Source organism: Lucilia sericata, unplaced genomic scaffold, assembly GCF_015586225.1.
Source record: "Lucilia sericata isolate MDLA Ls3-8-SP2 unplaced genomic scaffold, ASM1558622v1 Contig003492F_arrow, whole genome shotgun sequence".
NCBI lineage: Eukaryota > Metazoa > Arthropoda > Insecta > Diptera > Calliphoridae > Lucilia > Lucilia sericata.
The window spans coordinates 8,277-22,500 of NW_023996900.1; the positions used below are offsets into that span (position 1 = coordinate 8,277).

Genomic DNA, 14,224 nt, shown 5'->3' on the forward strand with positions numbered 1-14,224 from the left:
ACTATAGACTAGACTATAGACTAGACTATAGACTAGACTATAGACTAGACTATAGACTAGACTATAGACTAGACTATAGACTAGACTATAGACTAGACTATAGACTAGACTATAGACTAGACTATAGTCTAGGTCTAGTCTATAGACTAGACTATAGACTAGATTATAGACTAGATTATAGACTAGACTATAGACTAGACTATAGACTAGACTATAGACTAGACTATAGACTAGACTATAGACTAGACTATAGACTAGACTATAGATTAGACTATAGACTAGACTGTAGACTAGACTATAGAGTAGACTATAGACTAGACTAGACTATAGACTAGACTATAGACTAGACTAGACTATAGACTAGACTATAGACTAGACTATAGACTAGACTATAGACTAGACTATAGACTAGACTATAGACTAGAATATAGACTAGACTATAGATTAGTCTATATACTAGACTATAGACCGGACAATAGACTAGGCTATAGACTAACCTATAGACTATATAGACTTGATCATGGACCAGATTTTAGACTAGTCTAATCTATTTGGTATGCTTTAATCTAATAAAATAATAGGAGAAATTCGGAGTTCGATTGAATTCAGCTTAATCGCTAAGAAAACAAGTAGGAAAGTATAGTCGGGCATGGCCGAGCATATGATACTCTACACCACTGAGTATGTTAAAAATGTGGATTATTTGTAATAACAAAGCATTTAAGTTGTTTACCTTAATTCCGAAATATTTTAACAATTTGTTGAAAAAAGTGATTTTTTAAAAGTAAGGGTTATATGGGGGCAAGGGTAAATATGGGTCTATCCTTATTAGTGAGACGGTAGGGTTGTATGGGGGCTAGGTGCAATAATGGACCGATTTCAACCATTTTCAATAGTTGGGCTTCAAAACACGTATGGTCCCAATTTCATCAAAATATCTTGAAAATTGCGATCTGTACCTTGCGCACAAGGTTTAGATGGACAGCCAGCCGGACGGACATGGCTTAATCGACTCAGAAAGTAATTCTGAGTCGATCGGTATACTTTAAGATGGGTGTAGGACCTATATTTTTGCGTGCGTTACAAACATCAGCATAAACGTATAATACCCTCTCCACTATGGTGTTGTATATACTCCAGGTTTGAGTTTTTTAAATTATTTCGACTTGCATTGAATGTTATTGCTGAATACTTTACCGAGAATAACTTATTTTTTTTTATGAATATCGCAAGAAGCGTGTATTGAATACAGTCCATCGATATTCATTTGAATTGACAATATCATTGTAAGACAGAGTCTGAAGTAAATATAATTTAATATTTAATAGAAGTAGTAGCGGAGAAATTTTATTTCAAACCGAACATTTTCAATTAAAGTGGAAAAAAATTCATTATATCCAAGATATATATAAATATCAAATTTCTGATGTTTTTTAAAGTTTATATACAATTTTATAGAGTTCAAATTAGAGTCAAAATATTTAAAATAGCTTTCAATTAATTTGTTATAAAATCGAACTTCAACGTTCTACAATTTGACTGAGACAATGGGAATGGATTTTTTTGTTGTCACATTATTAGGTTATTTAATAGGAAATTTAGGTTTTGTTTTTGTATGCGCTGACCCTTTGAAAGTTTGTCTACCTGATGCTGGTTGTTATATTGGTAGATACATTGTAAGTTATAATGAAAAGGAAATTGAAACATTTTTTGGAATTCCATATGCATTTCCACCTCTTCGATTTCAGGTAAGTATTAACTACTTATAGGATTCGACTTTTAAGATCCAAAAGTACATTTTGTTTTTAGCCACCGAGACGTTATCACAGCAATGAAACTCACCAGGCCAAGATAGCCAGATGTGCTTGCAAGCAAAGAAATTACCTTGATCATCAGAGACTCATAACTGGCAGTGAAGATTGTTTATATCTAAATTTATATAGACCATCTGTAAGTTATTTGTTTGTTTTGGAGATCTTATTAAAAAGCGTGTTAAGTGCAGATTGTATTTCTTATTTATTTCTCAAGCTAAAATATTTTACATTAATACCCGTATTAGTAAATTTCCATGGTGGTGGATTTTTTAGTGGAGCATCTAGTCCCTTATTTTTGGGTCCCGAATACATAATGGATGGGCAAGATCTTATTCTTATAACGGTTAGCTATCGACTGGGTCCATTTGGTTTCCTAGCAACTAGTGATGGTGTCATACCCGGTAATATAGGCCTAAAGGATCAGGTTATGGCCCTACAATGGGTGTACAATAACATAGAGCATTTCGGTGGCGATAAATTTCGGGTTACGCTGATGGGACAAAATGCTGGAGGAATATCGGCTCATTTGCATACGTTTAGCAGAATATCGCGCGGTTTATTTAGTGCCATTATAGCAATAAGTGGAACGGCCAATTCAATATACGCCATTGATGAAAACCCTGATCAAACAGCTAGGTTAACCGCAAAATATTGTAATGTATCAAATTGGGATACAATTACTACGCGTAAGTTGCACACAGCCCTTCTATTTATGGATGCAGATACTCTGCTTTATGCTGGAGATCAATTAAAATTTTGGAATATTGATAGTTTGTGTAACTATAAGCCCATCGTTGAAAAAGATAGGCGTTATTCTTTTCTAGTCGAACACCCTAGTTGGTATATAAGCAACGGCGAATATTGGCCAGTGCCTTCATTGTTTGGTCGCGTACCGAATGAGGGCGCTATACGTGCGGTGAATATTATGGAAAATCAGCATTTACGAGATGATTATAATTCGAATTTTTGGAATTTATCGGTGAAAATGTTGGAATTTCCATCGTCATTTAATGATGAAACGAAGTATACTAGAACGAAACTCGTATTAGATGAATATAATTTACGAGATCTTTATTTAGATGGTAATACCGTTAATAATTTTATGCAAGTAAGTAAAGTTGTTCACAAAACTAAGATCACTCGCTAGAAGTGATCGTGATCAAATTGATATTTCAATATCTTACAGCTTTTAACAGATCGCATATTCTATCATCCCATGTACAAAACTTTTAAATATTATGTTGATACAATCAATCTACGTAAATATCCGCTATATTTTTATATTTTTAATTTCGAGGGTGAATTATCATATGCCCCAACTTATGCAGATCATCCAATTAATCGTGATTATAACGTAGTTCATCAAGATGATCAGATATATTTATTTCGGACACGTTACCTATTTCCCGATATTAAAAAGAAGACATTAGCTGCGAAAATGATTACAATATATACTCGATTTGTATCAAATTTTGTTTATTACAGGTAGATTTACCATTATTCTTATTGTTTTTATGATCATATTGTGATTTTCAAACATTACTTTTTTTAGAAAACCTGCTTTTTCAAAATTTACACGCTGCAACAGTTCAAATTTTTTTCCAGCATCAGGTGAAATATGCGATTATTTTCAACTTGTTAGTAAAAATAATTCAGCCAGAGTAGAAACTAATAATACCTGGGATACGACTAAGATGAAACTTTGGGATTTTATCTTAAAAAAAATATGCTATAAATAAACTGAGAGTCCTATAAAATGACTTCTGTATAATTGAATTTTCTTTGAAAAATCTTCTTTATAACATAATTTTCTATAGAAAACATTGTGTACAAGTGAATTTTCAATAAGAAATCTGGTGTATAACGAGATTTTTCTATAGAAAATTTTCGTAGTAGTTAGTTAGTTAATTAGTTAGTTAGTTAGTTAGTTAGTTAGTTAGTAGTTAGTTAGTTAGTAGTTAGTTAGTAGTAGTAGTTAGTTAGTTAGTTGTTAGTTAGTTTAGTTTAGTAGTTAGTTAGTTAGTTAGTTAGTTAGTTAGTAGTAGTTAGTTAGTTAGTAGTTAGTTTTAGTTAGAGTTAGTTAGTTAGTTAGTTAGTTAGTTAGTAGTTAGTTAGTTAGTTAGTTAGTTAGTTAGTTAGTTAGTTAGTTAGTTAGTTAGTTAGTTAGTTAGTAGTTAGTTAGTTAGTTAGTTAGTTAGTTAGTTAGTTAGTTAGTTAGTTAGTTAGTTAGTTAGTTAGTTAGTTAGTTAGTAGTTAGTTAGTTAGTAGTTAGTTAGTTAGTTATAGTTAGTTAGTTAGTAGTTAGTTAGTTAGTTAGTTAGTTAGTTAGTTAGTTAGTTAGTTAGTAGTTAGTAGTAGTTAGTTAGTTAGTTGTTAGTTATTAGTAGTAGTTAGTTAGTTAGTTAGTTAGTTAGTTAGTTAGTTAGTTAGTTAGTAGTTAGTTAGTTAGTTAGTTAGTTAGTTAGTTAGTAGTTAGTTAGTTAGTTAGTTAGTAGTAGTTAGTAGTTAGTTAGTTTAGTTAGTTAGTTAGTTAGTTAGTAGTTAGTAGTTAGTTAGTTAGTTAGTTAGTTAGTTAGTTAGTTAGTAGTTAGTTAGTAGTTAGTTAGTTAGTTAGTTAGTAGTTAGTTAGTTAGTAGTTAGTTAGTTAGTTAGTTAGTTAGTTAGTTAGTAGTAGTAGTTAGTTAGTAGTTAGTTAGTAGTTAGTTAGTAGTTAGTAGTTAGTTAGTAGTTAGTTAGTTAGTTAGTTAGTTAGTAGTTAGTTAGTAGTTAGTTAGTTAGTAGTTAGTTAGTTAGTTAGTAGTAGTTAGTTAGTTAGTTAGTTAGTTAGCAGTAGTTAGTAGTTAGTTAGTTAGTAGTAGTTAGTTAGTTAGTTAGTTAGTTAGTTAGTTAGTTAGTTAGTTAGTTAGTTAGTTTGTCGGCCTACCCGACTAGAACACTAGCCTATAAACCACTCCGTCCTCTACTCTAGTACCTATTTTCATAAATGACCTTCTTCATCAAACTTCCAAAACTTTCTAAGATAGCGAGTTTTGAATATAGTTCCTCAAAACTCATTAAAACTGACACAATCATTGTGAAACACTGTCCAAAGTATATTATAATTACATTTTAACATTTTGTACTAAAATTAATTTGTTTCGAAAGAAATCTATTCAAAACAAAAACATTTCAATTAAAGTATAAAAATATTAATTATATCGAAGGCAATATATAAATATAAAATTTCAAACAGATGGATTTTTAAGTTTATAGAGAATTTTATACCGTTCGAAAGAGTGTTAAAAGAAAAGTTATTAAATTTACATTGAATTAAATAATAAATTTGACTGAGACAATATGGAAATAAATTTATACGGTGCCTTATTATTAAGTCATTTAATAGGAAATGTAATTTTTGTTTTTGTACAATGCGATGATCCTTTAAAAGTTTGTCTACCTGATGCTGGTTGTTATATAGGCAAGTATATGATAAGCTTTGATAGTAAGGAATTTGGTGCATTTCTAGGAATTCCATATGTATTTAAACCTTATCGATTTCAAGTAAGTATATCAAACGATTCACATATACATTTATATATACCGATTTCACCTTTATGCTTGTTTTTAAAGGTATCGAAAGCTTATACCAGCAAAAAAACTCACGATGCTACGAAAGCCAAATGTGATTGCAAGCACAAAAATTACCTTGCCCATCAGAAACCGATAGTTGGCAGTGAGGATTGTTTATATTTAAATGTATATAGACCAACTGTAAGTATCTCAAAGATCTTATTCAAATCGCTTTTATATAGGGACTATATATTTATATATAACTGCAGCTAAAATATCATAGGCCAATACCCGTATTAGTACATTTCAATGGTATGGGGTTTTTTGCTGGATCATCTAATCCGCTTTTAACTGGGCCCGAATACATAATGGATAGACAGGATGTCATTCTTGTAACAGTTTCCTATCGATTGGGACCATTTGGTTTCCTAGCAACTAGTGATGCTAAAATTCCCGGTAATTTAGGCTTAAAAGATCAACTTGTAGCCCTACAATGGGTGTACAATAACGTAGAGCATTTCGGTGGCGATAAATTTTTGATTACGCTGTTGGGACAAAATTCGGGAGGAATATCGGCTCATATACACACATTTAGCCGATTATCGCGTGGTTTTTTTACTGGCATTATTTCAATAAGTGGAACGGCCAATTCAATATACGCCATTGATGAAGACCCTGATTATACAGCCAGACAAACCGCCAAATATTGTAATGTAACTAATTGGGATACAATTAATACGCGTAGGCTGCATGAGGCCCTTCTATTTATGGACGCCGATACACTGCTTAATGCCGGAGATCAATTAAAATTTTGGAGTCTTGATGGTTTGGCCATTTATAGACCAATCGTTGAAAAAGATGCGCCTGATGCTTTTTTAATTAAAAATCCCAAATGGTATATAGTCAATGGTGAAAATTGGCCAGTGGCTTCAATGTTTGGTATAGTACCGAATGAGGGCGCTATTTGGGCGGTGAATATTATGGAAAATGATGATTTACGTAATGATTTTAATTCAAAATTTTTAAATTTAACGGCAAGAATGTTGGAATTACCCAAATCACTTGATGATGAAAAGAGGCTGCTTAGTACGAAAATATTATTAGATAACTATAATTTACAGAGTCTACAATTGGATGGCAATACCATCTCAAATTTTATGCAAGTGAGTAAAGTAGATTTCATGATAGAAACTTTAAAAATTTCCTTCCGATTCAAGATAATTTAATGAACTTTTAGCCACAGACCACTAATTATCTAAACTTTTCAATATCTTACAGCTTTTATCAGATCGTGCATTCTATTATCCCTTGTACAATACAATTAAGCATTATGTTGAAAGAATCGATGTAGTTAAATATCCCGTTTATTTTTATAGTTTTAATTTCAAAGGAGAAGCTTCGTATGCTGAAACTTATGCCAATCATCCAGTCAAGCGTGATTATAATGTAGTTCATCGGGACGATCAAATATATTTGTTTCGAACGCGTTTTCAATTTCCCGATGTTAAAAACCATTCCATAGAAGCGGAAATGATTAAGTTATATTGTAGATTTATAGTAAATTTTGCTTATCACAGGTGGGTTTATTTTATAGTGTTTTTAGAACATATACTTCCAATTTATTATAATTTTTTTTTTTAGACAACCAACTTATCTTCAAAAATTCAGACGTTGCAACAGATCAACTTTTTTTATAGCTTCAGGAACAATATGCGATTATCATGAATTAGGGAGGGGTGAAGGTAATACTGTCAGGTTGGCAATTAAAAATAAATGGAGTACGGGAAAGATGAGACTTTTTGATGAAATAATATTATAAATAAATCTTTGGAAATGTGTTTAGGTGGGATATTTTTGATTTTTTTCAAAATATGCGACATTAAATCGCCTTTACGTAATTTATAAAATATTATCTTTACAAAAATATAAATAAGACAGAAATTGATTAAAATTAGTTGAGTTAATAAAATTTCTATATACAAGAATTAAATATAAAAAGAATGAGCTCAATGCTCTCATAGTTTCACCGTGCCTACGATTTGTAATTACAGAATTTCGGGAAAAGTGATATTTCGATTTAGCTATGTCCGTCCTTGTCCTTGTGCGTCAGATATAACTTGATGAAATTTACCTATTTTTCGTCTAACGAAGCTCACTGAATATTGTTAAACTCGACCCTACTAGCCAAGACTACTGAATAGTCTATAGACTATAGTTTGGATTATAGAATACCCTATAGTCTGGACTACAGAACATTCTAAAGGTTGGACTATAGAATAGCCTATAGTCTGGATTATAGAATATTATATAGTCTGGACTATATAGTCTTTATTCTGGACTATAGAATAGTTTATAATCTGGATTGTACAACAGTCTATAGCCTGACTATAGAGTAGTCCATATTTCGGACTGTGGAATAGGCTGTAGACTTGACTATGGAGTAGTATCAATTCTGGGCTATAGAGTAGTCTGAACTATAGAGTAGTCTATAGTCTGGACTATAGAGTCTATCGAATAACTAAAACTTCAACTACAGACTATTCAATAGTCTAGTCTATAGAGTATTCTATAGTCTCGTCAAGAGTTATTCTATAGTCTAATCTATAAACTATTCTATAGTCTAATCTATAGACTATTATATACTCTAATCTATAGACTATTCTATAGTCTAGTTTATAGACTATTCTATACACTATTTTATATTCAAGTCTATAGACTATTTTATAGTCTAATCTATTGACTATTCTATAGTCTAGTCTAAATACTATTCTGTAGTCTAGACTATAGAATATTCTATAGTCTATTCTATAGACTATTCTATAGTATAGTCTATACACTATTCTATAGTCTAGTCTATAGACTATTCTTTAGTCTAGTCTACAGACTATTCAATAGTCCAGTCTATGGACTATTCTATAGTCTAGTCTATACACTATTCTATAGTGTACTATATAGACTATAGACTATTCTATAGTCTAGTCTATAGACTATTCTATAGTCTACTCTATAGACCGTTCTATAGTCTAGTCTATAGTCAACTCTATGGACTATTCTGTAGTCAAGTCTATAGACTATTTTATAGTCTAGTCTATGGACTATTCCATAGTCAATTCTATAGACTATTCTATATTATAGTCTATTGACTATTCTCTAGTTTGCTCCATAGACTATTCTACATTTTAGTCTATAAACTCTTCTATAGTTTAGTCTATAGACTATATATTCTATAGTCTAATCTATAGGGGATTCTATAGTCAAGTCTATAGACTATTCTATCAAGCCTATAGACTTTTCTGTAGTTTAGTCAATAGACCATTCTATAGTCTAGTCTATATAAGTACTAATCTATAGACAATTCTATTATGTAGTATAGTCTATATAAAGAGTCCTTTCTATTAGTTAGTCCATCACATTGAACCTGTACCGAGTACCACTGATTCGTTTGAATCAAGAAGTGGCCTAGAACGCTCAGTATATACCAGGCATGAAAGCATTCTATTCCATTACGTCCACGCTCGGGCAATAACTCTTAAAACTATTTTTTTAGATAGATCAACGCAGAATACTCTCTCACTGAGATACCGTTTATTTAATAACTGAAATTGGCTTTATTTGAAATTGACTTTATTCCTTCTTGACTTCAAAAGTTGAGCAAAATACCTTAATTGTATGATCTTAAAACGTATAATATGATCTTAAAATGGATATTGTTGTCGTAAATTATATTTGTAATTTACATTAAGAATTTTTATGTACACATTCCAAGATATTTTCTCAATGTCATTTCCCATCATTCTGCCTCCCCCAAGCAATTGGGTCACACGCGCATTTTTTCACACAACCAACGACGTTATCTCTTCGAAAAAAACAATACTCTCACACAAGATGCATATGAATTGGCTTTGAACTACATTGCTAAGGAACTGGAGTATGGAAATCTGAAATGTTAATTTTTTGCAATAAAATAAAAAGGTGACCTAAAAACATACAATAAACTCGGACGACTTTGTAAATTGATGTAAAATAGGGAAGAAGTTTTCTTTTTTGTTCATTTATTAAATAAATCATGAGAAATTGAGAAGTGATTATCATGAAATTGGAACAATGACGAAATGGAATATTTGCATTAATTCCAATGCACATAGAAAAGTAGGTCATTATATATGAAATGGTTTAATAAGAATTTTTATAAAGGATGAATAAAAGCAGAAGAAATTTTAATTAAGAAATCAATAAATAAATAGTTCAACATCGTTTTAGTTTTTTGAAGTTCTAGCTATTAGATTTATATATATGTAGACTCTATAGTCCAGACTATAAACTATTCTATAGTTCAAGTAATAGACTACTCTATAAATTAGACAATTCTATAGCCCAGAATATATACTATTCCATAGTCCAGTCTGTAGCCTATTCCATAGTCCAGTCTGTAGCCTATTCCACAGTCCAGAATATAGACTATTCTATAGTCAGGCTATAGACGGTTCTATAGTCCAGACTATAGGCTATTCCATAGTAAATAATAAAGACTATACAGTACAGACTATAGGCTATAATATAGTCCAGACAATCGGCTATTCTATAGTCCACTATAGAACATTCTATAGTTCATAGTCTGGACTATAGAATAGTCCATAGTCTGGACTATAGAATACTCCATAGCCTGGACAATAGAATAGTCTATAGTCTGGACTATAGAATAGTCTATAGTCTGGACTATAGAATAGTCTATAGTCTGGACTATAGAATAGTCTATAGTCTGGACTATAGAATAGTCTATAGTCTGGACTATAGAATAGTCTATAGTCTGGGCTATAGAATAGTCTATAGTCTGGACTATAGAATAGTCTATAGTCTGGACTATAGGATAGTCTATAGTCTGGACTATAGGATAGTCTATAGTCTGGACTATAGGATAGTCTATAGTCTGTGCCCCGTTTCTGTAATTCTCGCATCGAGAAAATCTGTCGAAAAATTCATGATCATCTTGTGTAAAACAGGGTGAATACAAGAAATTTAATAATTTCTTATTAAATTTTAATGAGTACAGTTCAAAAATAATCAGAGTCACACTGTTAAAAACTGGAAGACTATTATATTTTAAGTTTTTTCTCGATTCGAAAAAATTACAGAAACGAGGTACTGGACTATAGACTAGTTTATAGTCTGTACTATAGGATAGTCTATAGTCTGGACTATAAAATAGTCTATAGTCTGGACTATGGAATAGTCTATGGTCTGGACTATAGAATAGTCTAAAGTCTGGACTATAGAGTAGTCTACAGTCTGGACTATAGAGTAGTCTATAGTATGGAAAAAGGGTAGTTTATAGTCTGGACTATAGAGTAGTCTATAGTCTGGACTATAGAGTAGTCTATAGTCTGGACTATAGAGTAGTCTATAGTCTGGACTATAGAATAGTCTATAGTCTGGGCTATAGAATAGTCTATAGTCTGGACTATAGAATAGTCTATAGTCTGGACTATAGGATAGTCTATAGTCTGGACTATAGGATAGTCTATAGTCTGGACTATAGGATAGTCTATAGTCTGTGCCCCGTTTCTGTAATTCTCGCATCGAGAAAATCTGTCGAAAAATTCATGATCACACTGTTAAAAACTGGAAGACTATTATATTTTAAGTTTTTTCTCGATTCGAAAAAATTACAGAAACGAGGTACTGGACTATAGACTAGTTTATAGTCTGTACTATAGGATAGTCTATAGTCTGGACTATAAAATAGTCTATAGTCTGGACTATGGAATAGTCTATGGTCTGGACTATAGAATAGTCTAAAGTCTGGACTATAGAGTAGTCTACAGTCTGGACTATAGAGTAGTCTATAGTATGGAAAAAGGGTAGTTTATAGTCTGGACTATAGAGTAGTCTATAGTCTGGACTATAGAGTAGTCTATAGTCTGGACTATAGAGTAGTCTATAGTCTGGACTATAGAGTAGTCTATAGTATGGACTATAGAGTAGTCTATAGTCTGGACTATAGGTCAGATTGTAGACTTTTTTATAGTCCCAATTATATATACTACAGATTTTTCCATAGTCCAGAATATAAACTATTCTATAGATCAGATTATGGACCATTTTATAGTCCAAATTATATATATAGATTATAGACTATTCTATAGTCCAGACTAAAGATTATTCTATAGTCTATAGGCTATCCTAGAGTCCAGACAATTCTCTTCTAGACTATAGACTATTAAGCGAAATGAATTACTAGAGTTTGATATCCTACTGTATCAAAACACTTACTAGTTTTAAGTTTACCAAATGTAGAGAGATCAATTTGTAGGACTGGCACACTTTGGGGAGAAAAAATTTGATACTCATAGTATTTTATTGTAAATAATTGTGTAAGAAAATATCGTTACAATGTTGCAAATTTAACAAGAAGTTTCGTGTAATATTTTTCGTAAAAAAACAGTAAAAGTAGAATAATTATTTAAATTGTATTTTGTTTTCTATATTTTTTTTCGTACAAATGAATTAACTGCCATTGTGGTTATCGGTTTTGATAATAACAATAACAACAACAACAATAATATCAAAACGAAATTATTTAACAGAATTTATAGTAAAACGGCAAACCAGCAAAAAATGTTTTTTTTTATAAAAGAAAATTTTCAATTTCTGAAATTTTCAGTAGTTAAACATCTTTTGATCTATAAAGTTTATCGCGTTAAAATAAGTAACTGAAAAATAACGAACATTTTTGTTTAAATTTGATTTTGTATTATTTAGTTGTTGGTAAAAATTTTTCGATTTTAAATATTTGTTATCCAGTGTTGAATTTCCATACTCACCATAGTGATAATTGTGGCGGTTGGATTTTACATCATGTTTAAAATTAAAGAAATCTTAACCGAAGATTTTAAAGCTGGTTTAAAAGGTTAATTAAATTAATTTGTTTTATTTTAATTATATATATTTAAATAACTAATGACCAATAACTGCTAACAGTTCTAATAACTAAGGCGAATATGAGGCCAAGTACCAGAATAGTCCTTATACGAGTAAATAGACTAATATATAGACTAGTCAATAGTCCATAAACGTATCCATAGCCAGTCCAAAAACCAATGCAATTAATAGTCTAATTCTTAGAATAATCAATTATCAAAGACTAATCAACAGACTTGTCTATAGACTGGTCAATAGTCTAGAGTCTACTCCATAGAGTAGTTCATAGAAATGACAGCAGATTAGTTCATATATTAATTCAAAGACTACTGTCAATAGACTTGTCCATATACTAATCAATAGTCAATAGACTAACCCATAACCCATGTTTCAGTGAAAACGAAAGTAAATTTTTTAGTTCCGGTATTTCTCAAGATTCCAAAAAAAATAACAGGCAATAGTTGGGTCTGTTGAAAATGATATCCTCAAGGCAGTACGATTGTTTCCTATTGAACGATTAAAAAAGCCAATAAGTGAACTTATTCATCGTTTTGATGGAATAAATCTGCAATCCTAAAGCTTTTAAACTTTAGCGATAGATAGATATTTACATGGAGAAAAATATAGTCCATTCTTAGTGCAGGTAACGTAGCAGGTTCAGCTAGTACTTTGCTCTAGAGCACGAGCTTTCTATACTCTTGCAGGAAACGCAGCAGGTTCAGTTAGTACAATTGCTGTAGAGCACGAGCTTTCTATACTCTTGCCACCTATACGTTGCGGAATAATGGGAATCATAAAAGTTGTATCTATTGATTACACTCACAACCACTCACATATATGTTGATTCGACAATAGCTCCTACAGCCATATTTGGTAGTTTAAAGCACGACTTTCATTTATTTTGGAGACAGTTTGTGATAAGTCAATTATGAGTTAAGTTAGCCCCGAATATATCTAGAGCATAATATCTTTGTATAACCCACCGGTTATACAAAGAATCGTATTAAATACTATGACCACCACTACATCCACCCAATTCTTATAACAATGCCGATCAATGCTAAATCCTTTTTATACCAGATATTGTCCATAGTCAGGAGTCCATTGTTATGTACATATACGGACAAAGTATTTACCGTCGACACCTCAAGCAAAGGTCTTGATTTAATCAGAAGTTCAAACAAAATTTTTTCTGTTCCAGAAATCTATCGGCCCTTTTGAACTCTTCTTAACATAGACAATTTTGATACGAAAATATTTTATAAAATTCCATTATCGTTCAATGTTTAGAAACTCAATATTAGATTATAAAAAGCTTTCCGGAAATATAATATGGATTATACAAAGTAAATCGTAATAAAGACTATGCCCACCACTACATCTACCTAATTCTTATAACAATGCTGATCAATACTGCCTCCTTTTTATACCAGATATGTATAGTCCATAGTCATAAGGCATCCAATTCCTTACTCCAAATACTCAGAAACACCAGAAATCTATCGAGCCTTAATATCAAAAAAAATTTTTTAATATTTTATTATCGTTCGATGTTTAGAAACTCAATATCCTCGAAGTATTTCATTAGAATTTACTACTCAGTAGGGTTCTATAGTTGAAACGAAAAGTCGACTTTTCGACTTTTTGCATTTAGTTAAAAGTCGACTTTTCGACCTTTCGACTTTTTCCATTTTATGAAAAGTCGATTTTTCGACTTTTCGACCTTTTTCATTTATTTAAAAGTCGACTTTTCGACTTTTCGACTTTTTCCGACTTTTTTCGACTTTTCGACTTTTTTCGACTTTTCGACTTTTTTCGATTTTTTCGACTTTTTTCGACTTTTTTCAACTTTTCGACTTTTTCCGACTTTTCGACTTTTCGATTTTTTACGACTTTTTGACTATTTTCGACTTATTTCGACTTTTTTTTCGACTATTTTTTTT

At 31.3% G+C, this 14,224-nt stretch overlaps 2 protein-coding genes across 2 annotated transcripts; both read left to right on the forward strand.

The window, feature by feature from the left end:
• The first annotated feature begins 1,453 nt into the window (after window positions 1–1,453).
• Window positions 1,454–3,553, forward strand: LOC119614831 (venom carboxylesterase-6-like). The gene is made up of 5 exons (XM_037970938.1): window positions 1,454–1,748; window positions 1,810–1,950; window positions 2,029–2,922; window positions 3,001–3,299; window positions 3,367–3,553. Exons 1-5 carry the CDS (start codon window positions 1,548–1,550, stop codon window positions 3,551–3,553), a joined length of 1,722 nt encoding a protein of 573 aa, XP_037826866.1. The 5' UTR covers window positions 1,454–1,547.
• A 1,520-nt stretch (window positions 3,554–5,073) lies between these two features.
• Window positions 5,074–7,348, forward strand: LOC119614830 (venom carboxylesterase-6-like). Its single transcript, XM_037970937.1, has 5 exons — window positions 5,074–5,354; window positions 5,424–5,564; window positions 5,633–6,526; window positions 6,642–6,940; window positions 7,005–7,348. The coding sequence occupies exons 1-5, from the start codon at window positions 5,151–5,153 to the stop codon at window positions 7,180–7,182; spliced, it is 1,716 nt and encodes a 571-aa protein (XP_037826865.1). The 5' UTR covers window positions 5,074–5,150; the 3' UTR covers window positions 7,183–7,348.
• Window positions 7,349–14,224: the final 6,876 nt, after the last annotated feature.